This window comes from Pristis pectinata, chromosome 8 (assembly GCF_009764475.1).
Source record: "Pristis pectinata isolate sPriPec2 chromosome 8, sPriPec2.1.pri, whole genome shotgun sequence".
Classification (NCBI taxonomy): domain Eukaryota; kingdom Metazoa; phylum Chordata; class Chondrichthyes; order Rhinopristiformes; family Pristidae; genus Pristis; species Pristis pectinata.
In genome coordinates, this window is record NC_067412.1 from 90,297,915 (window position 1) to 90,316,093 (window position 18,179).

The 18,179-nt window shown below is 39.2% G+C and overlaps 1 protein-coding gene across 2 annotated transcripts in view; it reads left to right on the forward strand.

Moving 5' to 3' along the window:
- The window catches only part of ar (androgen receptor), a 144,244-nt gene that overhangs the window by 57,382 nt on the left and 68,683 nt on the right, over positions 1 to 18,179 (forward strand). For both annotated transcript variants that reach the window (XM_052022350.1, XM_052022351.1), the window contains exon 2: positions 3,130 to 3,281. In XM_052022350.1, coding sequence (XP_051878310.1) covers positions 3,130 to 3,281 — 152 coding nt within the window. The remainder of the gene's footprint in view (positions 1 to 3,129; positions 3,282 to 18,179) is intronic.

Below are 18,179 nucleotides of genomic sequence, written 5' to 3' on the forward strand. Positions count from 1 at the left end.
TTTAATTTGGCATTTCAGAGTTCAAACTTTTTTTTATGTGATGTTTGTGTGGGGAAAATAAAAATTGGTCCATTGTCTAATCAGCTAGAGTAGAAATGAAAGCTGTAATTTTGACTGGGGAATGATATAACTAGCTGTTTTATTTTAGCCATTTGTTCCACATCTCTTATGCTTCCTCCATTCATTAAATTAAAACTTTTAGCATCATCGTCATTTCAGAATTCCAACTATCCATTCCAAAAGGCCACTAAGGGGTATTATTTTTGAATGTTTCCAGTCCCTGTCACAGAATCCATTCCCTTGCTACCATCTTTTTGCCAACTGTCTGACATTGAAGTAAACTGTTCCTGGTATTGTATTTGACTCCCAGATGAGGAGTTCACATTCAGCAAGATGTTCTCTTCCCATATGTGACATCACCTAATTCCACACTTGCTTTAGCTTGAACTCCTGAAAATCTTGTCTTTTTTAATATCTGGATTTAACTATTTCATTGAACTCCTGGCCAGCCTTTCTCACCCTTGAGGTGTTTGATTTTTATTTACTCATTATCTTTGTTGAACTACCTTGGCTCCTGGTTAAGTGATATCATGATTTTAAAATTCTCACTCTAGGTTCCATATCCCTTCATGGTTTTAGCCTCTTCATTTCTGTAGTTTCCTTCAGCTGTCAGATCTAAATGCTTCCAATTCAGGCCACTGGGTCATCCCTAAATTTAAATGCTGCATGATTGGTGACTATACCTTCAGCTATCACAGCAATGTAATTTACTTTCTAACCTATTTTTGCCTTTCAAATTTCTGTTCTGTCATTGAAGGCGCTCTTTAAAATCTGCTTCCTCTCTCCTCCTATCGCTGTATGTGACTAGGTCTCAAATATTGTTAACACTTCTGTAAAGTGCCTTGGGACATTTTGCTATAGTAATGACACTTTAAAAGCAAGTTGTGGTTACCTGGTTGGTTTGTTTCGGTTTGGCTTTGGCTTTAGATCCAGTTTTTATTCAGGGCGTTGCAAGGGAATAGTGTGCAGAACCTGACACCATGGACATAGTGACATTTTTATGCATATCTCAGGGTTTTCCCTGAACCATTAAAGCAGCTTCTTAAGGTATTCAAAGGAAAGTGAACCTGACAGGTAGCTACAGTTCCTTTTATTTCTCTTTGCTTAATTAAGTGTCATTCATTCCTTGTATTAGGGATCTAAGTTGTCTCCACCTTTGCTACTAGTGATCGTAAGACTCTTAGCATTCTTTTTGTGGGGAGATAATATTATTCCAAACCAATCAGCAGCTATTCCAGGGTCACACAGTTCAGTATTTGGGGAAAAAAAATTGGCCACATCCTGTTGCTGCTGCTCCTTCCCCATTTTCATTTTTGTCTTGCTGTGATTTTCACTGTTCACCTATCACCACATAAAAATGTTTCTCTCATCATTGATTACAGAATTTAAGATATGGCCAAACCTGCTCTCATCCCCTTCCAAACAAAATCAGCTTAATAAATATGAAAATTAATATAAAAAGGGGGGAGGTGGATAGAAATAATCTATGTCTGAAATGTGACAGATTGTAAATGCGCAAAACTTAATGAATCATCTTATAAGTGAACGGACTACTTGTGGATTTAATAGTGTAAAATGATAAACCATGATTTGAAGTCACTTGCAAAAAAAAAATGATGTACAAAGTGCCAGATCTGAGGATGTCGATCAGAGATCAATGCAGAGTGAAACACCTCAAATGCAAAGGCAGGAAGGCTATGTTGAATAGATTGTGCATCCCATTCTGAAGAATTTTTCTTAAATGATTGCAAGCCCTCTTGTGGATGTGTGGGGTTTGCCAATCTCAATCCAAATGCAAAGCATGGGACAGTTACAATTATAACTCCAATCTTTTTAAAAGTGGAGCAAGGGATAAACAATCATATTACAATTCTGTAATCCTTGCATCCACTATTGGGAAATGTTTGGCAATAATGTGCATATAATAGACTGGATCTGCTGCTCTATTATGGATGCCATGCTTGATTAATTTATTAGAAAGGATATTTTAGATTATGTAGATAGGAGGGAGAGTGAATTTCAGGAGGCATTTGACACTGTTCCTTTAATCTACTTGTGTAAGTTTCGAGTAGATGGAAAAGCAATAAAATAATTGCATTTGGTTGTTATTCAGCATGCAGGGCCAACAGTGAAGCTCTGCAAGTTTGATCGTTAAAGTCAGTAGTCATTATTTTGTATGTATTATTTGGTCGAAGGAATTGTCCAAAGCATTCAAATTTGTAAATAATTTCAAATTGTGAACAGCAGCAAGTTACAAATAACATTGTGCATAACCGAATAATCTTGACAAGTTCACTCGGTGGGCAAATGATGGTAAATGGAATTTAATAGAGAGAACTGTGAGGTTATGAGATATAGCAAAGAGAAGGTTGATGTGTATTGCACACCAAGTGGGAATGTACTCAAGGCATTGAACAGGAAAGATCTTGTGATCTTAAAAGATGTATCACAAAACGATCAAGATTTTTAAACTGGATTTAGCTCCAGTGAGACCACATCTGGAGTACAATGTGCACTCTTGGTCTTATTTTTCAAAAACAATATTTAGTTATTTGAGGCTTATACAGAGAGGAACTACATGATTGATCCTAGTGTTTAAGCTAGTAACATATGAGTAAAGTTGCTATCATGATCTTTTCTCCTGAATAAAGCAGACTGAAAGAGAATGTCGTAGAAGTGTTGAAAAATTATGAAAGCCTTGGACAAAAGGATCCATTATAGATTTCTGCAAGTACTTGAAGTAATCATAGTTATAAATTAAGAATGATTTCAAATGAAAATTTGGGAGGAAATTTTAAGAGAACTATACAAAATAAATGATGTATAGAGGCTGGTGAAGGATTTTAAGCCACCTGAGAATAAGAATTAAGCAAGCAAGTTGGCTTCCATCTTGACTTACCTGCTGCCAACTTTTCCAAGGAATGATTCAAAGCCAGTAGAGGTAGTCATCAAATCAGTTTAAGAAAATTGAACTATTCAGCGTCATTGGTAATGCTTCTGAACAGACTGACTCTGACACTTCTAAGTCTAGAATGCCTGTAATAATATGTATTCTATTTTTCACTTAAGATTGGATAATACAAGGAATCTTGGTCTTCAGATGGACTACTTTTTCCAACCACAGAAAACATGTCTTATTTGTGGAGATGAGGCATCTGGATGCCATTATGGAGCACTCACCTGTGGCAGTTGCAAAGTGTTCTTCAAGAGGGCAGCTGAAGGTACAAACACCATGTTATTTGTATCTTTCTTTGATCGTGGCAAGTTAGATAATCCTGATTTGTTTTCAAAGATTGCTCCTGATTTGAAGTCATCATATTGATTTTTGTGTGAGCACTTATTTTAAATTATCTATTTAGTATACAAGATATTTATGGCAAAAGTTTGTTTATGTAACTGAGATTAAAACTCCCTGCACCCTTCCATATTTTATGTAATTCAAATGCAGATTATGAAGTTGTTATTTCAAAACTTTAAATTGATTTTCTGGATTTCATCACACATCAGCAGCAGAGAATAAGCAGGATCTTGATACTAATTGCAAAGGTTATTCCTTTGCATAAAACAAAGTTGCTATTTAGATTTATTAAAGGAATCTTTATACTTCAGTCTTAAAAAAAACTATGTGCATGCAAGCACTTCTCGTAGATCAGTCATTGTCAAAATGAAAGAAAGATTGCGTTTGGAATCTACAGAGGAATTCTTCTCATGAACAGAACCAAGTGCCTGATCTATTTCAATTTGAGTCATACAGTTATACAACACGCAAACAGATACTTCAGCTCAACTTGTCCATGCCGACCAAAGAGTCATGATTTCTCAACTCTTGTATTCAAAGCCCTGTCCAAAGAAGGCAAATGTGCCATATGTCTTCTTCACCACATTGTCTACCTTTTGTTGCCATTTTTGGGGAACTAAGTACATGGAATGTGCTCACCTAGAGTTAACTGAATATGGTAATTTCAGGTTGTAGCCTTAGAAGTTCAAAACCACAAACTGTGTCTGGTTTGCATTGGAGTCATTTGCTGACTACATTGTGCAGAAGTGATGGAGAAAAGCGTCCTTCTACTTGTCAATTTTGCTATGATGAAAATTTGTCTAGTAAATTGTTATCAGATTGAAGATGGGGAATAGAATGACATTTTTTAGCTTGATAGAAAAGGTAAAGCATTTACTGTATTGATGTTTATTCAAAATATGAAGAAGGAAGAAGACTTTAAATTAATTCATGTAAACAAGAGTTAAGCTAAAACTCAAAAGCTTAAGAAGTTAAAGGAAATTGTTTTGATCCTGGTGTTCCTGCAGCTGAGTAATGAGAGCTTTCTGCCCAGAAACTTGGGGCAGAACCAAGTTCCACATCATTATTGTTACTCTAAATTGCAACTGAAATGATCCATGAGATACTTTGCATATCTTCTGTTTTTCCTATCTCCTACCCACCCCCAAAATCTGTCATAAAGGCTTGGATGAGGTGGTTTCTGCTCAGTGTTTTCTGCAATGAGAAGAAAAATGGTACTCTACATTATAAGAAATAGACCAGCAGGACAAATAGGTGGATTGAAGGCTGTTACTTGGATTAGAGATTGGACACAAATACTCACAACAGAAGGAAATAAATCATAGACTTAATTCTTGAGTTTGGGGGAAAAATGTCTAATATAACCTTTACAGAGTCCTGTCGGCAGTCTGAATATCATTTAATGCTAAGTATTCTAAGCTTAAGGATCTTTAAAAAGGACAAGAAAATTGGGGAAATAACAGGAATGGCAATACTAATAAATATACTGTAAGTAAATCCAGTAGAGATCAGGTATGCTTATCGATATGGGTAATGCAGTTAGTTTACTGGATTAGCAGCTGGAGTTCTGAGCCATTGATTCAGAGACATAAATATACACTCCTTGACAGCTTAGGACATTTTTCAGGTAATTAAGTAAATCTGGAATTTAAATAAAACTAATCTCAGTACTCATAACCTTAAAACTACCAGATAGTTGTAAGAACCGCTTCACTAATGTCCTCAGTCTGGCCTATGTGTGACTCCAGACCTATCAATGTATTTGACTTTTAATTGCCTCATCAGTTTAAGAGCACTTAGGGATGGAAAATAAATGCTGGCACAGCCAAAGACATCAACATAAATGTATGGATATGTGAAATATATATATAAAAATAAGAGCGATCGGGAAATGAAAACAATATAGATAAGAAATAGCAAAGGTAGCAGGAGAATTAGGAGCATAATTCAACCATAAGTGTGCAATGGTGTAGTCATTATGGAGTCCTACCAATGTCTGACCAACACCTTGATAAAGTACTGGGGTGAAATGGAGTCTTGGCGTGTATGGACTGGGAGAGGGACAGCGATGCACAAATCCACAATATTGAAATCAGAAACATAGCGTAAAAATGCAGGAAATACTAGCAAGGGCAAGCCATCCAGCCCCTCATACTTGTTTTGCCATTCAGCAAGATCTTTACTTTTGCCATTTTCCTACATTAAACCATACCATCTGGTAGCACTTACATCGACCATACTGAGGTACTTAGAGGTTGGTTTTGGCACAAATCAGGGTGGGGGTACGGAGGCCCAGATCTTGAAGCATGATGATAAGTTTGGATGATTGTGTTGAACGCTGAGCTGTACTCAATGAATAGCAGCCTGACGTTTCATGTATTAATACCTGGGCCTCTAACCCCTCTGCAACTGTATCCTTGACTTCCTTATCGGCAGACCTCAATGAGTGAGGACTGGTAACAGCATCTCTTCCTTGCTGACCATCAACGCAGCTGCACCTCAAGGCTGAGTGCTTAGCCCTCTGCTCTACTCCCTATACACATGACTATGTGGCTAAGCACAGCTCCAACGCCATATACAAATTTACCAACGACACCACTGTTCAACGAATCACAGGTGCTGATGACTATTGAAAGTATCCTGACTGGTTTCATCATGGTCTGGTACAGCAATTCAAATGCACAGGAACATAAGAAGTTGCAAAGAATAGTGGACTCAACGCAATATATTACAGGCACATCCCTCCCCACCATTGGTAGTATCTATATGAGACGCTGCCTCAAGAAGGCAACATCTATTATCAAAGGTCACCGCCATCTGGGACATATCTTCTCGCAGCTATCATCGGACAGGAGGTACTGAAGTCCTACACCACCAGGTTCAAAAACACTCCTTCCCTCAAACCATCCGGCTCTTGAACCAACCTGCACAACCCTAATCACTACCTCAGTGTAGCAACACTATGACCACTTTGCACTACAATGAACTTTGTTTTTTGTTCTAATTGTGTTCTTTCTTGTAAAAATGTATATAATTTATGTTTTTCTTGTGAATGTTGTGTCTCTGATGCTGTGTGCCTGTGATGCTGCTGCAAGTAAGTTTGCATCTTTGCCCAAGTACATGTACTTGTGCATATGACAATAAATTTGACTTTGATATCTTTTGATTCAGTTAATACCTTAAAAATCTATCAGAAACATAAAATTGTACAGCATGTAAATGGGCTATTTGGCCTGACTTGTCCACGCTGACCAGTGGGCACCCTTGAGTCTTAAACCCATTGCCCAACACTTCCTCCTTGGCTTTCTAGGCCTAAGTGATTCAGGTACATCTAGACACTTCTTCATCTGTTCTCTCAGCCATTGCATTCCAGGTACCTGCCACTCTCCCAAAACAAAACAAAACAAAACTTAACAGATTTGTCAGAAGTGGCTTCCTTTATGGCAAAAATGGGGAGTAATAAATGCCTTCTTCCCATGCAGTCTCTTTGTGGAGAGTGTTGCTGAGGCCTTTGAAAATGTTCCATTTAATACAGTATAACTGTTAATTGGAGACAATAAATAACTAGGTAGCATTAAGCAAGCAGAGATCCTGGTAATTTTTGTTTTCTTTGGCATGGAAAGGCTTGAGGTTCTGAGTGGGTGAGCTGTATTGAGGCTGGTGCCACTGATGTTTCCAACAAAATGACCATGCCTCAGTTATGCACAGGACCTCAGAATTTAACATGTAATATTGTGTTTTCATGCTGCTGCAGATTGGTCTTCCTCTGTGTTAGCACAGACAATATGGGCCCCACAATTTTCAAGGGTATTAACTTTAATAGTTAACTCCTGCACGCACTTGCAACTAGAAGTGCTCAGGATGTCACCTTCGTAAATCAATTTCCACTCAAATGCATACTAGCTACTGGCGACAATTAGGGAAACAATGATGGATAGCATTGTCTAACACTGAACTCTCACAAGCACTGCAACTTTGGAACTCTGCATTTCAACCAAAACATGACAGTGTTAAATTAGCCACACAAGCTTACCACTTTTCACAGAGTTAAAAATTTATTTTAAAAATAAGCTAAGCATTTGATGTTTCACGTAATTAGCTTGTGAGCCAGCTACTGAAAAGGAACACTATTCCGGTGTATTTGCATACATACATAAAAACACAAGGCACACAAGCAAGAATTGAGCTCAAGGTTAATTCTTCTAGACCAGTAAATTTATAAAGAAAATTTGTTGGTCTCCATGCTGCTCAAGGCCACTACAACCCAGGGAGAGGGTTAAAATTGAACTTGCTTAACAAAAATGCCTCTCCAGGCCCAACTATGGTCAGCTGGCAAGGGTGTGTGAGGCCAGTAGGAGAGTCTGTATTTCTTGTCATTGGGAAGACTTTAATATTTTTGAATAGACGGCCACTAGATGACAGCTACTTATACCACAGAAGTCACTGAGTAATCCTGAGTGCCTGTCCAGTACATTGCCACTCAGCAAGGGCAAACAATGACCACTATGGTGCCTATTTATATGTGTGATGGGTTTTTTTTGCCCATCTTAGTCACGTGTCAGAGATGTGGAAGAGTAATATGATAGTAATCTTAATAATTCATCAGAATTGGCAGGCAGTGGGGTTGGATTCCATCTTCCTTTGAAAATATTTGGCTTGTTGGCCAGTTTGCTTTGTCTGCAAAGATTATTTTCTTACAAACATTGAAAAGTACTGTATCTCAGTTTCGGAGTCTTCTTGGCCTCTAAGTTAACAAGTCATATTAGTATCAACATGCACTTACATTTGTCAAAACAATACGTAATTGAGCTCCAAAATATTGAATTCACGGTCCGAAAGTGTTTCTTCTGAAGCATGCCTCTTGGCAGTCACAAAAATTATAAAAACTAAATATAGATGATTTAGCTCAACTCAGTCATAGCTTCTAACTGACTTTCTGAATGATTCTCTAGCTTTTGCTTCATTATTCTTTGCAATGGATATTATCTGATTTCTGTATTGAACTTCCTTTATCTCCATTTGGACCTTTTATCTAGTAGTTAAGATGTTACATTAAATAGTTTTCAGTTTCAGTCAGTATATTATTTAACTTAAGGCTCACTTTTATTTTCTTTCTGTCCACTCTGAAGAGTACACATTTTCTAAGCCTTCCTAATTTAAGTTTCACTCATTGCTTTGGGATCAAGGGTGTGTTATTTCCAGGATTGGGGTGTTTCTTTAGTGTCAGGATCTCTAGTACTGAAGACTGTGTTAAATTTGCCTTGTGGCCAGAACATGCTGTTTCACCATGATTGCCTCAGACTTGTGAAGTATTATTATGGAAATAGTACAGTACAAGAAAGGGTTAACAGCAGTTTTTTTTTCTTGAATGTTGACTGTTTTAGCGTGTGTTAATTATTTCAATGTACTGTTTTGTTTACTGCAAAGATTTTTCATTTGAAATATACTTTATTAAAGAGCACTAGCCTAATTCCTGCTAAATTTTTCTGATGTCAGCATACTTTAGTAAGAGCTTGTCTTTGCAGCCTCTAAAAGTTGGCATTTGTAACAGAATTACAAATACAGCTGAAAACTGAAACTGTGAACAGAGAGAATGATGCAAAGGATTATTGATTGAGGACAAAGCATAGAAAATATAATGGTCTACTGGATTTGAGTATGTAAACATACTTCATTAATAATGAATCTCTATATAGGTTGTGTGATCAAAGGTGGTAGCCATTCTTTCAACACGTTTCTGAAAAGATCAGTTAAAGTAATGTTCTGCTTTAATATTTAAAACACCAGGAGAATTATATCATCATTAAATACTGCTGTGGGATTTTTAACAGCCACAATGTAATGCTGCAAAACAAAGCTCTTGAATTAAACAACAACAGTAAATAAAGTTAATTTAGCTATTAAGTTCAATAAAACCGTAAGACCATAGGACATAGGGGCAGAATTAGGCCAGTCGGCCCTTCAAGTCTGCTCTGCCGTTTGATCATGGCTGATTTATTTTTCCCTGTCAACGCTATTCTCTTGCCTTCTCCCTGTAACCTTTCGACGCCCTTACTAGTCAAGAACCTATTGACCTCTGCTTTTAAATATACCCAGTGACTTGGCCTCTACAGCTGTCTGTGGCAATGAATTCCACAGATTCACCACCCTCTGGCTAAAGAAATCCCCCCTCATCTCTGTTCTAAAGGGGCGTCCTTCCATTCTGAGGCTGTGTCCTCTGGTCCTAGACTCTCCCACTATTGGAAACAGCCTCACCATGTCCACTCTATCAGGCCTTGCAATGTTCGGTAGGTTTCAATGAGGACACCACCCCCACCCCAATCCTTCTAAACTCCAGCGAATACAAGCGCAGGACCATCAAACGCTCCTCATACATTAACCCCTTTATACCCAGGATTATTCTTGTAAATCACCTCTGGACCCTCTCCAATATCAGCACATCCTTCCTTAGATATGAGGCCCAAAACTGTTCACAATACTCCGAATGTGGTCTAACCAACGCCTTATAAAGCCTCAGCATTACATCCTTGCTTTTATATTTTAGTCCTCTTGAAAAGAATGCTATCATTACATTTGCCGCCTTTACCACCTGCAAGTTAACCTTTAGGGAATCCTGTACTAGGGCTCCCAAGTCCCTTTGCACCTCTGATTTCTGAACTCGCTCGCTGTTGAGAAAAGAGTCTACGTCTTTATTCCTTCTAAAGTACTTCACTGTACACTTCCCTGTGCTGTATTCCATCTGCCACTTTGCCCATTTTCCCAACCTGTCCAAGTCCTTCTGCAGGCTCCCTGTTTCCTCAACACTACCTGCCCCTCCACCTATCTTTGTATCATCCACAAACTTGGCCACAAAGCCCTCAATTCCGTCATCCAGATCATTAAGATAGAACGTGAAAAATAGCAGATCCAACACCAACTCCTGCGGAACACCACTAGTCACTGGCAGCCAACCAGAAAAGGCTCCCTTTATTCCCACTCTTTTCCTTCTGCCAGTCAGATAATCTATCCATGCTAGTACCTTTCCTGTAATACCATGGGTTCCTATCTTGTTTAGCGGCCTCATGTGCAGCACCTTGTCAAAGGCCTTCTGAAAATCCAAGTAAATGTCCACTGACTCTCCTTTGACTAGTCTGCCTGTTACTTTCTCAAAACGTTCCAGCAGATTTGTCGGTTAAGATATCCCCTTAAGGAAACCATGCTGACTTCTGCCTATTTTGTTATGAGCTTCCAAGTACCCCGAAACCTCATCCTTAATAATGGACTCTAACATCTTACCAACCTCTGAAGTCAGGCTAACTGGCCTATAATTTCCTGTCTTTTGCCTCCCTCCCTTCTTAAAAAGTGGAGTGACATTTGCAATTTTCCAGTCCTCCGGAACCATCCCTGACTCTAGTGATTCTTGAAAGATCACTACTAATGTCTCCACAATCTCTTCAGCTGCCTCTTTCAGAACCCTGGGATGTAGTCCATCCGGTCCAGGTGACTTATCTATCTTCAGACCTTTCAGTTTCCCAAGCACCTTCTCCTTGGTAATAGTGATTATACTCACTTCTGCCCCCTGACTCTCTAGAATTCCTGGCACGTTGCTGGTGTCTTCCACAGTGAAGACTGACATTTTAATACTTAATCAGTTTGCCTGCCATTTCTTTGTTCCCCATCACTATCTCTCCAGCGTCATTTTCTAGCGGTCTGATGTCCACTCTTGTCTCTCTTTTAGTCTTTATATATCTGAAAAAGCTTTTGGTATTTTCTTTATATTATTGGCTAGTTTACCTTCATATTTCATCTTTTCTCCCCTTATTGCTTTTTTAGTTGACTTGTGTTGGTTTTTAAAAGCTTCCCACTAACTTTTGCAATATTGTATGCCCTCTCTTTTGCTTTTATGCTGTCTTTGACTTCCCTTGTCAACATGGTTGCCTTATCTTCCCTTTAGAATGTTGCTGCTTCAGGATGAACTGATCCTGCATCTTCCGAATTACTCCCAGAAACTCCTGCCATTGTTGCTCTACCGTCATTCCTGCTAGGGTCCCCGTCAAATCAACTTTGGCCAGTTCCTCCCATGCCTCTGTAGTTACCTTTTACTCAACTATAATACTATAATTTAGCTTCTCCCTCTCAAACTGCAGGGTGAATTCTATCATATTGTAATCACTATCTCTTAAGGGTTCCTTTACCTTAAGCTCCCTAATCAAATCTGGTTCATTGCACAACACCAAATCCAGAATTGCCTTTTCCCTAGTGGGCTCGACCACAAGCTGCTCTAAAAAGTTATCTCGTAGGCATTCAACAAATCCCTTGTCTTGGTATCTAGTAACAACCTGATTTTCCAGATCTTCCTGCATATTGAAATCCCCCATGACCACTGTAACATTGCCCTTTTTACATGCCTTTTCTATATCCTGTTGTAATTTGTACCCCACATCCTGGCTACTATTGGGAGGCCTGTATATAATTCCCATCAGGGTCTTTTTACCCTAGCAGTTTCTTAACTCTACCCACAAAGATCCTACATCTTCTGATCCTACGTCACTTCTTGCTAAGGATTTGATTTCATTTTATACCAAAAGAGCCACCCCACCCCCTCTACCCACCTGCCTGTCTTTTAATAGGATGTGTATCCTTGAATGTTTAGCTCCCAGCTGTGATTTTCTTTCGACCACAACGCTGTGATGCCCACAACATCATATCTGCCAATTTCTAACTGCGCTATGAGCTTAACTTCCTTATTTCATACACTGTGTGCATTCAGATATAACACCTTCAGTCCTGTATACACCAGTCGCCTTCTCAAATTTGTCTCCATGTTGCCTGAAGTCAAATTCTTATCCCTTTCCTAACTTTCTGTCTTACTCTTTATTCTGGAGACTTCAGTAACCTCTCCTGCATTCGCTTTCCCTTTTTCTTTATCCATACCTTTCCAGTTTGTTGAACCCCCCCCCCCCCCCCCTTACTATTTAGTTTAAAGCCCTATCTGCAGCCCTAGTTATGCAATTCGCCAGGACCCTGGTCCCAGCGTGGTTCGGGTAGAGCCTGTCTCATCGGAACAGCTCCCTCCTTCCCCAATACTGGTGCCAATGTCCCACAAATTCAAATCCACTTCTCCCACAACAATCTTTGAGCCATGCATTTAACTCTCTGATCTTATTTACCCTGTGCCAATTTGCACGTGGCTCAGGTAGCAATCCAGAGATTATTACCTTTATGGTTCTCCTTTTTAATTTAGTCCCTAGCTGCTCAAATTCCCTCAGCAGAATCTCTTTCCTTGTTCTACCTATGTCGTTGGACCACATGGACCATGACAACTGGATCTTTCCCCTCCCATTCCAAATACCTCTGCAGATCAAGTGAGATGTCCTGAACCCAAGCACCAGGCAGGCAACACAGCCTTCGGGTCTCTCGATCCTTGCGACGGAGAATTGTGTCTATTCCCCTGACTGTGCTATCCCCAATCACAACTACATTTCTCTTCTCTGCCCCCTCTTGAATGGCTTTCTATCCACAGTTTGGTTGCTCATCCTTCCTACACCCCCCACTCTCATCCGCACAGGGAGCAAGAATCTCAGATGTGTTGGACAAGCTCAAGGGCTGAAGTTCCTCCAGCACTACTTCTTGGATCCCCCTACCTTCCTCACTCACAGTCACACCCTCTTGTCCATGACCACGGACTGAATTTGAATGGATGTGACTACCTCCTGAAGCACAGCGTCCAGTTAATTCTCCCCCTCCCTGATGCGTCGTAGTCTTTGAAGTTCAGATTCCAGGTCATCAACTTTGAGCCTGAGTTCCTCGAGCAACCAACACTTCCTGCAGATGTAGTCACCAGGAACCACAGAGGGGTCCACCAGCTCCCACATCATGCAGCTACAGCACATCGCCTGATCCTGCATCCCTACTTCATTTAATTAGTTATAATGTAATATCATTTTATTTAACGACTATTAAAAAAAATTATCTGTTCTTATCTGCTACTTACCTGTGCCTCCTCAGTGAAGCCTCTTGAGCCAAAGCTTCAGATTCCCACTCCTGCACTAGCCCACTCTCACAATGGCCACTCCAAATCATTTGTGAATTAAAGGTGTTGGTATATTTAAACAAAAGACTTAAATTTCTTGGTGTAACGTTTTGAAAAGGCAGAGTGAATCTAAGGTCAAAGCCATTCTTAGTACAGAAGATCAATTGTACTTTGTAACAATATAAATAAATAAAATGGAAATGTATGTCAGTCAGGAAAGGCAGAGAAATTTTTTTTTAAAATGCATATGCTGGTAAACTAAAATAAAAACAATGCTGGAAACAGTCACCAGACAGCACCTGTGAAAAGAAGACTTAATGTTTCAGGCCAAAGACCCTTCAAAATTGGCAGTTCAGGCCAAAGACCCTTCAAAGTGGTCTTCAGCCTGAAAAGCTAACACTTCCTTTCCACAGATGCTGCCTGAACTGTTGAATGCTTCCAGCATTTTCTGTTTTTATATGTAGAGAGAAGAGTTTGAAGTTGAGTTTATTGTCATATACACAAGTACATGAATGCACAGGTGCAATGCAAAACTTACTTGCAGCAGCATCACAGGCACATAGCATCAGATACACAGTATTCACAAGACACATTAAATTGTACAAAATAATACAAGAAAGAACACAATTAGAGCAAAAAAAAAGTTAATTGTAGTGGAAAGCGGTCATAGTGTTGCTATACTAAGGTAGTGATTAGGGTTGTACAGGTTGGTTCAAGAACCAAATGGTTGAAGGTAAATAGCTGTTCTTGAACCTAGTGGTGTGGGACTTAAAGCTTCGGTACCTCCTGCCTGATGGTAGCTGTAAGAAGATGGCATGGCCTAGATGGTGGGGATCTTGGATGATAGGTGTTGTCTTCTTGCCTCATGTAGGTGGTGGAGAGGGATATGCCTGTGATATATTGGGCTGAGTCCGCTACTCTCTGCAGCATTAGATGTTCCTGAGCATTTGAATTGCCATACCAAGCCATGATGCAACCAGTCAGGGTACTTTCAACAGTACACCTGTAAAAGTTTGTTAAAGTGTTCAGTGGCATGCTGAACCCCATTAACCTTCTAAGAAATTAGAGGCGCTGGCACACTTTCCTTGTGATGCATCTATATGCTGGGCCCAGGACAGATGTTAATGCCCAGGATTCTAAAGCTGTTGACCTTCACCACCACCAGTGTAGACTAGTGCATCCTCACCCTCCTTCTCCTTCCTGAAGTCAACAATCATTTCTTTAGTTTTACTGACATTGAGCGAGAGGTTGTTGTGGCAGCATCACTCAACCAGTTGACTTTTCTCGCTCCTGTACATAGACTCATCACCACCTGTGATCCATCCAGCAACAGTGGTAATTTGGCAAATCTATATATGGCATTGGAGCTGTGCTTAGCCACACAATTATGTGTGTGTGTGTAGGAGTAGAGCAGGGGCTAAGCACGGAGCCTTGAGGTGCACCTGTATTGGTGGTCTTCTGGTTGATCATCTTTAATTTACAACTGTTCTCCATAAAGTTAACTGGTAGACAATGGTTATATGTTATAACTTCTGTTTTAGATTGTGACTCACTAAATAGACATAGAATTTGTTAATAATACTCAAAGCACTTGTAAATAAAAAGAAAAATCTATCCCAGTAACAATCATATTTTTACATTCAGCTGTACACTAAAGTTAACATTCCTTTTAAAGATCAAGCTGAAGTTATTTCCATTCAGTGGTGTTGAAATGGTATTGTTCCAAAATTGTGTTTTAATCCTATAATCAATTTTCTTTAGAAATTCCTGATTTTTCTTTCTTGACTCATAAGCAAATAGATATTAATGCTAAATATATAATGTTACGCTTCATTAAAATTGCACAAAGAGACTGAATTATTTTGCTTTATGGTTTGATTTCTAATGTTTTTCATCATTTCTGAATAGCACGAGAAAAGGAAGATGTATGAGCTTTATTTGTCTAACCTTTCTTGATGTTTAATCTGTTACAGTGAAAACTTGTAAATTTAGTGTATACTGCATCAACCTTGTCATGCTGCAGCGATCATACCCCTAAGAGGAAAGTTTAGTATTTGACATATCTGCAACAGTATTTGAGTAAATGCAAATATTCCAAAATCAATTTTATCCAGCCAGTGAGGAGTGAGGAATGAGCAAACAGAAATGAACAATGGAATTGACCATTCCTAAGCTAGCATTTATGAATAAGCAAGAAGCAATTGAGGAAATGATTTTGTGAAGTTGGAATTGCCATCTTGAATTTTTACCTCCCCAAAGATTTGTTAGTAACAGCAATATGGCCAACATAAATTCATAAATTGAACTATTCAGAATATTTTCACAACAGCCTACTTTCACCATGCTTCCGTCATGCTTGCATATTGATTACTTTGTAGCGGCCAGCTACACACTACAAAATGAAGACAGAGTCGCTGGTTCGAAATCAAGTCAAATGAACAACGGGTGCGGTGCGCCTTTAATATCCGAAAACTTCCCACGGTACAGTTCCCGCGCTGACGTCATGCGCGGGTCACCTGACCTTCCCACGCGCGGGCTTTCCTAGCCCGACGATGGGGAAGAAGGAGGGCCCCGCGCCATCTTGGATCGGGCCTCCGATGACCTTCGCGATGTCAGGAGCCGGTTCGATGCCGGTGCGGTGAGTCACTACAACTTTTCCATCTGAGTACTCCATGCTTGATCTGAGCTTGGAGAGGCTGCTGTAGTGACTATACTTCAGATTGGCTGCTTACTGCCTGCCTTGATTTCAGGGTGGTCCTGTTGTACATCCAAAGCCTTTTCTTCAACCATTGTTTGAAAAACAATTTGAATTTTTTCCAATCTCAGTTGCCCCCTGAAACTCCATAAATCAGAAAACAGTAGAAATACAAGGAACCAACATTTTAGGATTCGTCTTTGCTGCCCAGTTGCCACCAAATCCCATTTATTTCTTGAGCTTCCATCTAAGACAATGGTGCCTTGGGCTTATCTCTCTGACAGCTCCTGTTCTACTTTATTCCTTAGCCCTAACCTCCAGCTGCACCCCTATGTAGTGCTAAACTGCCTAAACTCTGTATAAGGTCCAGCTGTGAGGAGGAAATGGCTTTTGGATTGTTAAGCATTTTGATTGCTGTTTGAGGGGGGGACTCCCTGTCCAACAAAATTAAACCTTTTATCTGTTCACAACAGGAATCAGACAACTCTGAGCACATTCGATGTGATTGCCTTGAGAGTGAAATAGATATTTGATAAACGGAAGTATCTTTTAGAAAGCTATTTGGATGTTTAAGCTTTCAATGGGATTCCCCTTCCCCCTTCCTGCACCCTCATTATTCCTTGGTCTGTACTCCTTGAGGTTTTGTATTACCTGTCACAGAATCTGCTGCCATTTCTGAGCATCTATACAATTCTTCCCATTATCACATGCTTGTTCTTTGAAACTGGGATGCTGGTACTGTTTGCCACACTGGTACGTTCTGTTGGCCCACCCCAACAAGACCTGCCACCCCCCCCCCCCCCCCCCCATTGCCATGCAGTACTCCTCACGTTGCAGAATAATTTATCTTATATGTGTCAAGCTCCTCTTAATCAGAGTTTGTGTACTGATTTTCTACCATGTAAGAAACTGCAACTAACATACACAAATGACTAAAGTTCTAATTATATTATGCTTGTTACTAGAGTATGCTTTGTGGTAGCAATTATTGTAAGTCAGAAGATTTCATGTGATGTAACACTAACTCAGTGGCATTTGAACTTGAGTCTCTGGATTGCTGGTGTGGTAATTTGACTGCTGCCACACGACTACTTGATGCTTGATTGCATCAGGCAAAATTTTGTGTGTTGGGAGACCGGGTTCATGGCTGATGAATGAAATTTAATTTGGAGAAGTGCTCTAATATGCATGTGATAGACAAATATACAATAAATACTTGCACTCTTCAGGGTGATACATTAAAGAAAGTGGAGGATTAAATCGATCTGGCATTATTCGTGGAGTTTGTAATGGGTTGGATGCAATGCTCTATTATGATGCCCAGAGAAAGTAGTGTTTTGGCAAGCATTCAGACATAATAAATAGTAATGCAAAGCATATCGGTTTGTCCTTGTAATAAGACCTTATTAATGCATCAATTAGAATACTTTGAATTTAGGTTCTCTCACATAGTGGATGATTTTGTTGGTCCACTTATCAAAAGTCCCACTTATGTTCAAACCTATTAAATCCTTCTTAATTTTGACAGATCACCTCTTAGCCTTCTGCTTTATTAAAGCTGTTTGAAAATAGTATTCCCAAACCTTTTGAAATTATTTAACCTTTTCGATGGATGTAAATTTAGTTTGCAGTCAATAAGTTAAAAGCCCTTCAATTTCATTATGTAATTCTGACTGAGAGGTCTATGGTATTCTTTGAGTTTCAACTAAAAGGTCCTACCCCCAACTTGGAGCAATAAACTGTTCCATTCATTTCCACCATCACCAAGTAGAAGTAAATCCATATTTCTACAGTGTAAAGGTTCATAAAATACTGTGCCTCTCGTGTAGAGAAATTTATAAAATCTTGATAAATAAAAATGTGCTTCTAATTAAAGTTACAAATAAATATATTGGTTTATGATAGAAATATTTATTTTTATATGTGGAATTTTAAATAGACTGAATTCAAAGTAATGTATTTGTGCAGGTTAATGTATTGCATAATTCACCATGGTTCACTATTTATTTTGTTAGAATTAGTTTAGAAACATAGCTGGCTGGAATTTCAGTCAGTCTTTTCTGCTTGAATTATAAATAATCTATCAATTTCAGTATATGTATAGAAACTCCTTT